Below are 12,959 nucleotides of genomic sequence, written 5' to 3'. Positions count from 1 at the left end.
TTCATTTCACCTATATGTAAAGACATCATAATGAAGCTAAAAGGCAAATGTCTTAGATTTTTCCTAATTAAAACCATTTATTTTTGACGTGCCTAGTGTAAATGGTGTACATTTTTATCCTTTGGGATGTTTGGTTTGGTTTCAGGGTGAATATTTGAGTTGGACGAGTAGTTGCTCATTATGAATGTTTATGGGGAGAATCTGAACCACGGAGGGAGAGGACGTAACCATCCTGGACACGTCCTGATGCTGCTGGTTCAGCATCTCAGCTTTCCTGTCTAAGCAGGCTGGTTCAGACTGTGGTACTTTATGTGGGCTGCGTGCTTTAGCAATGAAGAAGCTTCATAAAGGGTTTTTTCTCCATCAGGCCTTGAGACACAAGCATGACCTCACAGATGTTGGAGTTTTACTCTTTTCTGGTCTGGACTTGACCACAGAGGAGCTTTAGCCCCCACTGTGAGTTCATCTAATGACAGATGGACCCTGAAATGTAACAAACACACAAGCTGGGTATCTGTGATCATAATTATTTTAGATCTAAATGAACTGAACTGAGCCTTTTTGCACACAGGCCGGGCATTTTGCAATTATATCATTGTTAATTCTAAACAAAGCTTTTTGCACATAAGCCGGGGACCTGCGACTGTATTTATACCTGCACCTTGTAAATAGTGTGTAAATACTGTTGTTTTGAATGAATGACAGTGAGGATGTGTTTAACCAATTTGAATGAAATGAGAGTGAGGACTTGCCCTAACCTTTTTAATACTATTTGTCTATTTGTCCATCTGTGTGTGTGGGTTTGGAGTGTGTTGCTGGGTGTGTGTGCCTGGAGTGTAAAGCGCCGTTTACACGCAGACGGTAAGAGCTCCCGGAAGCGTCCCGGAAGAGTTTTTGGCCATCTTAAGGATCACACGCCGTTGTTAACGCCGGCACTAGGGGGCGTGGCTTAGTTCCGGCTTTACCGGGAATCGTCGAAAAAATTATTCAACATGTCAAATAATTCCGGGATCGCTCCCGGAGACCTCCCGTGACGACAGCGACAACGCGAACAACGGCGTTTGATATTTTTAAATCGCCGTTTCAGCCTGCCGCTTCCTGTAGTGCCGCAGTTCTCGTCGCGCTGCGATGACCAATCAGGGACTGAATATGTAGTGACGTGGAGATGTCTGGAGTTTGAAGATGTGAACATGTCCTGTATCTGGTAGCAGCCTGTGAGCAGGACTTATGTCTCTTTTGTCCTTTATTTTACAATCATGACAAGAGTTTTTGGAGCGAGCAGCAGCACCACAGCAGCGTGGAGCGGAGTTTCTTTTTATTTTTATTTTATGTGCGTGCGCGCGCGAATCGTCCTGGAGATTATTTTCCTTATTAGCTACACAGCTGTATAATAAAGCAAATGGTGACTGGCTTCTAAACACAATTATGACAAGAGTTTTTTTGGGGAAAGAGCGGAGGAGCAGCCCCGCAGCAAACAGCAGCAGGGAGCGGAGTTTCTTTTTTTCTTTCTTTTTTTTAACGTGCGCGCGAGCGAATCGTCTGTAGAGAATATTTTATTAATTAACTACACAGATGTATAATAAAGCAAATGGTGACTGGCTTCTAAACACAATTATGACAGAGTTTTTGGGGGAAAGAGCAAGGAGCAGCCCCGCAGCAAACAGCAGCGGGGAGCGGAGGTTCTTTTTTTCTTTCTTTTTTTTTTTTTACGTGCGCGCGCTCTGCCCCTTTCTACCGCGAAAACAGCCGGAACTACCGCAAACTTCGGTCTACGTACTACTCGCTGACAAAACCGTCTATGTGTAACCTGGGCTTAAAAGAGAGAGATGGGGTGACTATGGATGTCTTGTCCCATGTTTTATCTCAGGCCATGTGCCCATACGGGGACTAAGGATGGAAATTAGCTTGGGCTATAATTCTGTGTGTTATGGATGTGTCTCTGTACATTGTCTTTTTTAACATGTGCTGTCCCTTGATAAATAAATAGAAAAAAAAACAACAACGTTGCGTTCTCAAAGCTTCTGCTGAAGGAAATGTGCAGGTTCACTTGCTATTAAAATTAGACACATCAGGATCACTGAAATTTACTGGATTCGCATTTTTAAAACAATGTTTCCATCCGGCAGGGCAGCACGGTGGATTAGTGGTTACCACTGTTGCCTCACAGCGGGAAGGTCATGGGTTCAATTCCTGCCTGTGGCCTTTCTGTGTGGAGTTTGCATGTTCTCCCCATGTTTGTGTGGATTTCCTCCAGTTTCCTCCCACATCCAAAGACATACGAATTAGGTGGATTCTGATCTTTAAATTGTCCATAGATATGTGAGTGGGTATGAATGTGTCTGTTTGTGGCCTGTGACCCTGTGACAGACTGACGTGCTGTCCAGGGTGTAACCTGCCTCGCGCTTCACCCTCCTGCGACCCTTAATTGGACTAAGCGGTTGAAGATGAGTGAGTGAGTGGGTGTGTTTCCGTCCGGCAAACAGACAACCAACCAGAGACATGATAAAATGTTATCACAGCATCACAGATTTTATCATCGTGACCATCTCCAGTGGGCTCCACACCAAAGGATCCGCAGCTTCGGTTTGATTCCCAGTCAGATAAGGAAAACACTAAATTCCTTTAGGCGTGGGCTTTAATCCTCAAGTTGCTCTTGGTATGCAGATGAGCACTTTGCATGGCAGCATACTCACGTCAGTGTGTGTGTGTGTGTCTGAGCGTCTGCTTCAGATGGAAAAGCACCATAGAACTGTAGTCCATTTACCAGCTGCACGGTAGGGGCACAGTTAATTTTGTGTTTACTTCAGCTGTCAGCAATAAGAAAAGCAGATATTGTAGAGTTCGAAATGCAAATGAGACATCTGAAAAAAGTGCTAAAATTAAGAGGGTCATCCATACAATACTTCCACCTTAGAAACACACATGGATGCCCGTGGTCTAATGTGCCCAATGTGATATCTGTTTGTAACTGTGTGAAATATCCTGCTGATAGACAAAGATGAATGAATCTATATCCTTGTTGTACATGATGGGTTAAAAAACAAACAAAAAAACAAAGGCATGTTAAGATTTACTAGACAGCAACTCATTGGAGAGCACACCTCAGTCAATGGCACAAATGTGTTACAATTCTTTGTTTTGTCATTACCCATAATGCAATGTGACATGGCACAAGGGAGAACGAGCAGAAAATTGTTGGAAGAGTTCCAATTTGTGTTTCTCTCTATGTGGTTTCACACTTTCAATGCTAATATTTCAGATCTTTCAGGAATATGAGTATCATAAGATCACCAAAGCTTTAGGGACTGTCAGCAAGGCAAAGTGTCCTTTGGCTTAAATATTCAAGGAAAGAACAAAAACATGCACCGGTGCATAGTGCTATGTATATAAAGTTTATAAAAACACCCTGGCTCAGAACAAACAGGTACAATAACTATTCCAGACTAAACCCAGCTGTGAAGAAGTGCTGGTGGGTGTGCTGCTCATAAAAAGTACAAATAACTAGAAATCAAAATGATCCTGGATCAATAAGCACCTCACATTCTAATTAACCCAGTGACCTAAGGCCAAGCATTCCACCAAATTTAATTTAAGTCCATTGATTGTTATTTGATATATGCTGCTGACAGATAAACAGGGCTGAAGACATTACCTTCTCTCAGACGGAGGAACAACAGTGCATCATGAAACAAATCCATAAAGTAAAATAAAACAACTAAAACATCAACTGACACAGCTCATAAAGCCACAATGTTAATGAAACATTATGACACAGCTCTAGATCAATACCGAAATTCAAACCCAGTCTCACGGCATGTCATGACTCAGCAGCACGAAATATACATTAATCTATTGGTTTGTGATATTGCCATGGAAAGCGCCACATTTTCATCACGGCAGCACAAATTCATTCTAATACATTCTGTGATGGCTGCACGAAATTAAAAGTGAAGTGGGGTGGGGTCGGGGAGGTTATGGTTAGGGTTGGGGGTAGGAGAAGGATTAATAATAGTGAGTTAATAAAAACCCTGTCATGAAAATTTGAATAATTTTGTGACGGCTGCACGAAAAAAAAAAAAAACGTGAGACTGGGCTGGAAATTCAGCCAAATCTTTACTGATTTAAAAACCATCTGTCCATAAAAAGTTTTCAAAATACATCCACAAATTTTTGAGCTATCAGTGAAGCAGAAAGAGCGATGAGGGCAGTCACAAAGTCTTCTGTAAGGTGGTGGAGGTTAAAATTTCTAAGCGCTCTCTTGCTTTGTATTACACACTCCTAAATTTAACAGAATTGAATCTAAGATAAGATGAAACAATTCAGTGACACCCCCGCCCCCCCACCCCCCCAACTAAAAAAAAAAAAAAATCAATGTGGGTGAAAACACACAGTTGACTTAAGGACTGTCTAACAAACAGACATTTCTCCTGGTCTTCAGATCTCGATTTAAACCACAGGATGGAGTCAGGGTGTCTCGACACACACGTAGTCTGACTGTGAGAGCAAGTGATCGATGTTTGGAAAGCACTAAGTGTATTTTCCTCTCTGTTGTTACAGTTTGGTGTCTGTTTTGTATAAACAGTCTGTCTGCATACACATCCTGATAACCCTCTGCCTCACCTCTCTCTCCTGGCCGTCCGTTCTGGCCGTTAGTACCAGGGAAGCCCGGTCTGCCGGGTGGTCCTTGCTCTCCCTGAGGGCCTGGAGGGCCTCTCCGGCCTGGTTCTCCAGGTGGTCCGGGTACTGTGCGGGCTGAAACTGCTGACTGGACTGGAATTTGGTTCAGGATGGAGTTATACCGGGACAAATGGCCTGCCAGAAATAGAGATAAGTGGTTTAAAACAATTATGGTGCAGTTTTATTTTGTGCTTCAAAAAAAAAGTTGTAACTTACATAACTGAACTTTAAAAACAACTTATTTTAAAAGTGTCATGATTTTAAAAATAAAGTATGAAGGCGGGATTATTTTGGGAAGCGACTCAGCAGAGTGCGCTGAATAATTTCAGCAGAGAAATGATGCTGAATGTTATGTTTATGTGTTGATTTCACTGATGACTCACTCTGGATTAGCTGCTCACACACTTGCCGTGCGATGAGACGCACAGCAGCTGGAGAATGCACGTCACCCTGAAGGGGGAAAAAAGTGCTCTTAGGATCCAACATCACACAGAATACACTGGCACAGCTATTCTAGTACTTCAGTCATAATAGGAACATAAACGTACAAGCCACTGGTTGACGAACTAAAGCTTACAGGTGGTTTAATGATGATGCTCTGCCTTTATGACATATAGCTGATAGACTCAAATCAGATAGCAGGCAAAGTATAAAATACAAAATCAAATCTATATGGCCACCAATGCCAACCACTAAAGGAAAACAGGGCACTGAAGCAATAAAGAAAAATGTGTGTGTGTATGTGTGTGTGGTGCATGGTGGTGGGGCAATAACATTTTTAATACTGTTCATTTTCATTTGTGTAATATTGCATTATTAGACCTAACCTGTGTACAGTGGAAGCTGAAATACTGATACATGCTTTGGTGTGCATTGATAACACTGGTCAACACGATTTTTCTTGCATGGAGTTTTTTAATGGTTTTTGGGTAATTTGGGGGCGCTGAATCTGAATCTGGTGGTAGTTTTTGCCAATCACATTACATTTTTGAGATATCAAAACATATTTCTTGTATCAAGCATTGAAGCAAAAGCTGCAGTCTTGCACACCTCTTGGGCACCATAAATGATGTTATGGCTCTTATTCACATTTCACCAACCTGGATTAAAAACTGTGCTTTTGAAGATGCTTTTGTGTATGATTAGTGGTGTTAAACTTGTGAGCGAATGAGCAACTTTTGTGTAATCCATCAATGCAGAACATGCAGATTGCAAAAAAACGTGATGTGATACAGGACATCTGAGCTCAGATTCGGATTCAGCACCCCAAAATTATCCTAAATCAGTTCTCAAAGTCCATGCAAGATTTTTTTTTTTTTTTTTTTTTTTTGACCAGTGTTATTGCCATATTTTATGTTCTAGTTCACCACATAAAAATGTTAAATGGCTCCAGTTGATTCATAAGAATTTTTACTAAAATTAGGAGATTTGATCACATCGTACTGGTTTTGGCCTCCTTTCACTAGGTTCCTGTGACAGTTTTTTTTTCTAAACCGTTATAATTTTATTCTTTAGCATTTACATAAAGGATTTTAAATCTTATAGTAGCAATATGATAAAAACTTTTCTTTGTCTCAAATAAATTTTGAATTTTGAACAACATAGGTAAAAATGTCAAAAAATGTCATGGCATCAAATTATAGTAAACCTTCAATTGTGACTCAAAGTAGCAAAATGTAAAATGAAAATAGCAAGAGACAAAGCTAATAAACAGGCTGCTATATACCCTGTTGGGAAGAAATCTGGTTAAAATCTGGACATAATTCACACAAATGTTTTGCTGGATACCTGCTAGACAGGGTAAAGACAATACTCACACAAATCTGCTAACGTTAGTTGCAGTTACATTTTTACTCATTACATTTCCCATGGAATCCCTCCACAATAAATACTGTACTTTACCAGCAATGCAGTTACCTAGAATTTTGTGATTATACCACAGAAATAAAGATACTTTGTAAAAACTAGATTTAAACACCAAATAAGTTTGGCCAATTTGAAGAAAAATGGATGGATGGATGAGATTTATTGTCATTGTCATTACAAGTGCAACAACAATGAGATTATGTCCACACTCACATTTCCACAGACAAACAGCAATTTATCCACAATTATTACTTCTTTACTGTAATAATGGCACAGAATTAAGACAACACATATACATTTGACATTGTTTATGTGCACTAAACTTGAAACAGTCCGTTATCCAAATTGAGGCGATGTGAGTGTGTGGTAGCTGCTGCAACTGGAGTCGCGCCGCCGCCAGCTTGGGGGGAAAAATATGACAGGACTACACATTAAAAAAAATGTTTGTGTACAGTGCCCATTGCATTGGCGCATGGCACTACAGTTACTGAAACTTGGATGATGAACAGTACTACTTTATTTTTTCTTTCTAAAAAAAACACCTCTTGCTATCATGCACTTGGCTGAACTGCAAATTTTAAAGAGCTCTTTTCACTGGAGTGAATCAAGAAGTGTATCCAAGTAAGAAAAACAAATCAAAGCAAAAAATATTTAAACCATGTAAAAAAGAGAAAAGAATCACGAGCAAACCAACCAACCCTCAATAGTGAGAGAGCATAATGAGAATAAATTAAACACTGCAAATCATTCTGTCACTAACATATGGTACAATAGCTGTTGGAAATGGACATCTGCCTTGCACGGCTGGTAAGGTGATCAGACTGTGAGTGGAGTTGTTATTAATGGATCAGAATTGTACTACTAAAGTCAAGAGGTTGGGAACTCGTGTCTGGTTTGTTTTCCAATTTTACTGAGATTTCATTTGAAGCCTGAAGATTAAGACATAAGTTGTATTACATATATCTGCTGCATTCCAGCTCAAATGTCTGTCTGCCCAATGTGTGTCCACTGGGCCTGCAGGACACGTGTCTTACACGTGTCTCACAGTTATATTTTTGACTCTGCGAGCTTGGTTCAAAGATCCCTAACTGAACAGACAGCGATTGTCCATTGCAATCTACATAACATTTGATGTGAAATTCATTTCTGCGTACAATGCAAAATGCCTTCCCGTACTTTATGATAAATATTTAGTTGCAGAAGTCTGTCTTAGACTGTGAGATATGATTTACTGTGGAGCAAGATGCACACTGCAATATACTAACTGCATTCTAAGCAGCTTGCACCACTGCTGTGTCAGATGTCAATAAAAACACAATTTTTTTTTTTTTTTCATTTTGACTCAAAAATTACTGCAGCAAGGTAGAAATGTCCTTTTAGAAATGTCCTCCTTCTGATCCACAAAGTGGATCAGAAACAGGCGTTACAGGCTCAGTTTGGCTGCATGTCTCTGAATCCCCCCTGTGCAGCTTCGGCATCAGCAAAACAGCACAGACTTTGCTGCGCTGCAGATTTGAACCCTGAACACTGATTAGATTTGGCTTCCTCTAAACGAGTTTGAGGGAGCCAAAGTGAGAGCGAAGTACAGTGGATGTGTACAAAAGAAGACAAATAAGAAACTGTGAACATGTGCTGGAGAGTAATTCTGCTTCTGCAAAACAAGGGTGTGATGCTTCACTGAGTAATTGTCGGAGTTTTATTTCAGCAAAATAACAATATTTCTCCAGTGACATGGAAGAGTAAAAGTAGATTTGTTCTAAAGAGCAGTTTGGTGGGCGAGCGGATGACTTACTCTCTCTCCCTTATCGCCTTTGGTACCAGGAGGACCCTGAAAAATAAAAGCACAACAGGAGAATAAACATTCGATTGGGACATACACTGAGAAACAGCCAAGCTCATCTCTCTCTCTCTCTGTTACTGCTCTCCATTTCTCTTACGCTTTGTTATACTTTCTACACAAATGCAGCCCAACAGCTGGAAGACTGTAAAGTGTGTCCAGCTCCTTGGTAAAGAAAAACAACATGCCAAAAGAGGGTTTGCCCAAAACTGTAACCCTTTGGAGGGGTTTGCTTTCAGTTACGGCCAATCACTGTGAAGCATGCAGATGTACCATATCTGATCATAACCTATATGTGAAATCTGCCAAAAGCATAAAGCCTATGAATGCCTATCCTAGTGTGGTCCACTGTAAACCAGAGACAAATAAAAGACAAATATTTCCTGGCCACAAAAGCAAGAGCTGATATGATGAATATCAGCTTGATGTTGTTATGGGTTTCGAATAAAAGGCTTGTTTATCTTGGGGCAGATGTGTCCTTGACCACAGAATGTCTGGCTGTGTGTTTGTATCTGTGTGCGTCTGTGGGTTTTTTGGATACAGAGGGAGAAGCCTGGCATTTTATATGCATATTATGCTGACTGTGATAGAAATTGGACACAGCCGCTGAAGAGAAGCAGAGGCCTCCGTAGTAAAAATTCTGGTTTCCACTGTGTCTGGAACCGCTGAGTCTTTCTGGGCATATAAATGTCAGCTGTCTTATCAAGGTGAGATGGAAAAACTATAGAGTGCAAATAAGATCGATGGCAGGACACCTCCTTCAAATGTAAAGCCAAGTTGTTTCTACTGCCCCCTAGTGGCTGGCTGTGTGTAACACAAGTTACTACCCCAGGGTTTTCCACGCTGCTGATAAATTGTTTGTTTGGTGTGTGTGTGTGTGTCTGTGGTAATTTACGCCTGTGAAAGAGGTGAAGGGTCACCACACAGAAACAAGTAATGATAGAACACTCAAAACACTGTTGCAGAACGTTTCAAAACCTTTGCAATACCTGTGTTTTGGAACATTGTTCCAGAGTCTGTATCAAAAGGACATCATTATGAGCTGTGCTAAATGGGACCCCGTTACATCACCAAATGTTTTGAAACAAATGTTTTAAAACATTTCAGGCCAGAGTCAGTGCAGGGTCTATACCAAGCAACACACTCATGCACTGAAAAATGAAGCCAACAAGCGTTGCAAGTCTCATAGTTCCTTTAATGGCTGCTTGAGGCTGGTTCCAAAATCAAGTTACTTGTCTTTGACCCCCATGTTAATCCACAAGTTTACAGCAAAACTAAACTTCTTTCCAGTCTTGTACACACACACACACACACACGCACACACACACACACACACACACACACACACACACACACACACACACACACACACACACAAAAAAATCTCAAAAAGTCTCTTTGGCTAGTTTTCCTCTTTATGACAACTGTACATAGGGTGGTGTGTCTATATATATATATATATATATATATATATATATATATATATATATATATATATATATATATATATATATATATATATATATATATACATACAGTGCATTCGGAAAGTATTCACAGCACTTCACCTTTTCCACATAAAAGATGGGGTAAATTCATTTTTCCCTCAAAATTCTATTCACAACACTCCATAATGACAACATGAAAAAATTATTATTTTTTTTTTACATTTTTGCACATTTATTAAAAAAACACCTAAGAAATCACATGTACATAAATATTCACACCCTTTGCTCAATACTTTGTTGATGTACCTTTGGCAGTAATTACAGCCTCAAGTCTTCTTGAATATGATGCCACAAGCTTGGTGGACCTATCTTTGGGCAGTTTTGTCCATTCCTCTTTGCAGCTCCCCTCAAGCTCCATCAGGTTGGATGGGGAGCATCTGTGCACAGCCATTTTCAGATCTTTCCAGAGATGTTCAGTCAGATTCAGGTCTGGGCTAAGGCTGGGCCACTCAAGGACATTCACAGAGTTGTCCTGAAGCCACTCCTTTGATATCTTGGCTGTGTGCTTAGGGTTATTGTCCTGCTGAAAGATGAACCATCTCCCCATTCTGAGGTCAGGAGCACTCTGGAGCAGGTTTTCATTCAGGATGTCTCTGTACGTTGCTGCATTCGTCTTTTCCTCAATCCCGACTAGTCTCACATTTTCTGCCATTGAAAAACATCCCCGCAGCATGATACATGATCCCCGGCATAGGTTTTATGCCGGAGGTCCTTCCTGATGCAACGCCACATTATATTGTGAACAAACACAGGTGGACTTGCACAGGGAACCTTCTGATTTGGAAGCAAGCGCACTCACCACTTGGCCACCACACTGCTATCTGCACCCTCACAACATCAAGAGTGGAGTTGTTCTGGTGGTAGGCTCGTAGCATTTCACAAAGTTGTGCTTGAGCTCCCTCAGGTGGTTTAGCTCTAAAGCAGCGCTAACACCTGACTGAGTTTGGTGTTGAGTTTTACTGAGCAGCGCCTCGCCACAAATTGTATGCGTCCTGTGTTTATCGTAGATTGGCACAAGTCTGGAAAGGCTGGTTAAAGTTGCACAAGTCTTGGACATTTTCAAATCTTTGGGAGGTTGGCTGGACTATTGACCACCTTGGCCATTTCATGATCAGCTCACGGTAGCCTGGTGTGGGCTCAGCACAATGCGGAGTCTAATTTTCACACAGACCACAGGTAGGACTCAGTGCTGAACATAGCCACTCGAGCTGCTTGGAGAAACAACAGAAGTGCACAGTTGTTGTGAAATCCTGTCAGATGTAAAGCAGCATCATGTGTTTTGTTTTCCGTAAAGGCAATATAGTTCCCATCTTCCACTCCAGAAGTTTCCCATCAGGTTTGTGTCTAATTTTATGACATTTCTAAAATATGCCCGAACTGGCTTGTTTATCTGAATTTGTTGTGTTGCCAGGTGAGAGGTTTTTAAGCCAGAGTGTGATAAATCCACAAATATTTACAACCCCTTGCAATAATTATGGAATCACCGGCCTCGGAGGATGTTCATTCAGTTGTTTAATTTTGTAGAAAAAAAAAGCATATCACAGACATGACACAAAACTAAAGTCATTTCAAATGGCAACTTTCTGGCTTTAAGAAACACTATAAGAAATCAGGAAAAATAATTGTGGCAGTCAGTAACGGTTACTTTTTTTAGACCAAGCAGAGGGAAAAAAATAATGGACTCACTCAATTCTGAGGAGAATGGCTGTCATTACATCATCAATAAATGCACAAGTTTACGCTGATATTTTGGACACTTTTCTTATCCCATCAATTGAAAGGTTGTTTGGGGATGATGAAATCATTTTTCAAGATGATAATGCATCTTGCCATAGAGCGAAACCTGTGAAAACATTCCTTGCAAAAAGACACATAGGGTCAAAGTCATGGCCTGCAAATAGTCCGGATCTTAATCCAATTGAAAATCTTTGGTGGAAGTTGAAGAAAATGGTCCATGACAAGGCTCCAACCTGCAAAGCTGATCTGGCAACAGCAATCAGAGAAAGTTGGAGCCAGATTGATGAAGAGTACTGTTTGTCACTCATTAAGTCCATGCCTCAGAGACTGCAAGCTGTTATAAGAGCCAGAGGTGGTGCAACAAAATACTAGTGATGTGTTGGAGCGTTCTTTGGTTTTTCATGATTCCATAATTTTTTCCTCAGAATTGAGTGATGAACGATGAATGAACATCCTCCGAGGCCGGTGATTCCATAATTTTTGCCAAGGGTTGTATATGCTGGAATCCCGATAAAGCAATGTTCCACAATCAGTGATCACAAAGTAGTGACCATGCTGCCATCGCTATGAAACAATTATCATGAAGCAGTGATCACATGTATTCATTGTAAAATAATGGCCATAAAAGGATGCTTACAGTCTTTTTGAAACCAATGATCACAAAGCAGTGATCATCATGATATAGTTATTATGAAACAATGATTCCAAAGCTTCGATCATGCTGGGGTCACTATGATAATAGTAACATAAAGCAGTGATCATAACGTGGTCTTCACATATATTTATTGTATCATAATAATCATGAAGCAGTGATCAAAAAGCAAATGTGTCTTTTTCATTGAGCAAGATATCCCTTTTGAACAATGGGTTGGAAGCAGCTTCACACTCATAGTGCAGCAGATAAGTGAAACAATCATGCAAATGGTGATAAAAGCATCAAATTTGTCAGAAATACTCCGTAGACACTCCTCTTTTGAAAAAAATGATTGGCCACTTGACTTTTCAATCGGTGGTCAGGTAGGGGTCAATTGAGGAATTACACAGAGGTCAAAATTAGAAGATGCTCCAATCATATTGAAAAATATTCCACATTATTTGCCTGATCATAAAGATTCCAAAAAGGTATAGTTTGGAATATCTGTGAGATTAAAAACAGCAAGAATTGTGTCAAAGGTCAGTTTCAGTTTGTACAGGGGTCAAAAGTTAAAGTTGTTCCAATTTTTGTAAAAAGTGATGCAAATTATTGGTTGAGCTAATAGGATTAATAAATGGAATAGTTTTGACAGTGTTGAATGCTTGGTCTCCAAAGTAAAGGTCAAACAAGGTCTACGTCT

The 12,959-nt window shown here is 40.4% G+C and overlaps 1 protein-coding gene across 1 annotated transcript in view; it reads right to left on the bottom strand.

Moving 5' to 3' along the window:
* LOC117514639 (collagen alpha-1(XIV) chain-like) overlaps positions 1-12,959 on the bottom strand; it is a 496,536-nt gene that overhangs the window by 14,115 nt on the left and 469,462 nt on the right. The window contains exons 43-45 of the mRNA XM_034175192.1: positions 8,336-8,371; positions 5,061-5,127; positions 4,621-4,812 (exon numbers count right to left, since the gene is read on the bottom strand). Of these exons, the coding sequence (XP_034031083.1) occupies positions 4,621-4,812; positions 5,061-5,127; positions 8,336-8,371 (295 nt within the window). The remainder of the gene's footprint in view (positions 1-4,620; positions 4,813-5,060; positions 5,128-8,335; positions 8,372-12,959) is intronic.

This window comes from Thalassophryne amazonica, chromosome 7 (genome assembly GCF_902500255.1).
Source record: "Thalassophryne amazonica chromosome 7, fThaAma1.1, whole genome shotgun sequence".
NCBI lineage: Eukaryota > Metazoa > Chordata > Actinopteri > Batrachoidiformes > Batrachoididae > Thalassophryne > Thalassophryne amazonica.
The sequence above is the reverse complement of the archived record's forward strand: the minus strand, read 5'-3'. Positions and strand labels throughout refer to the sequence as shown.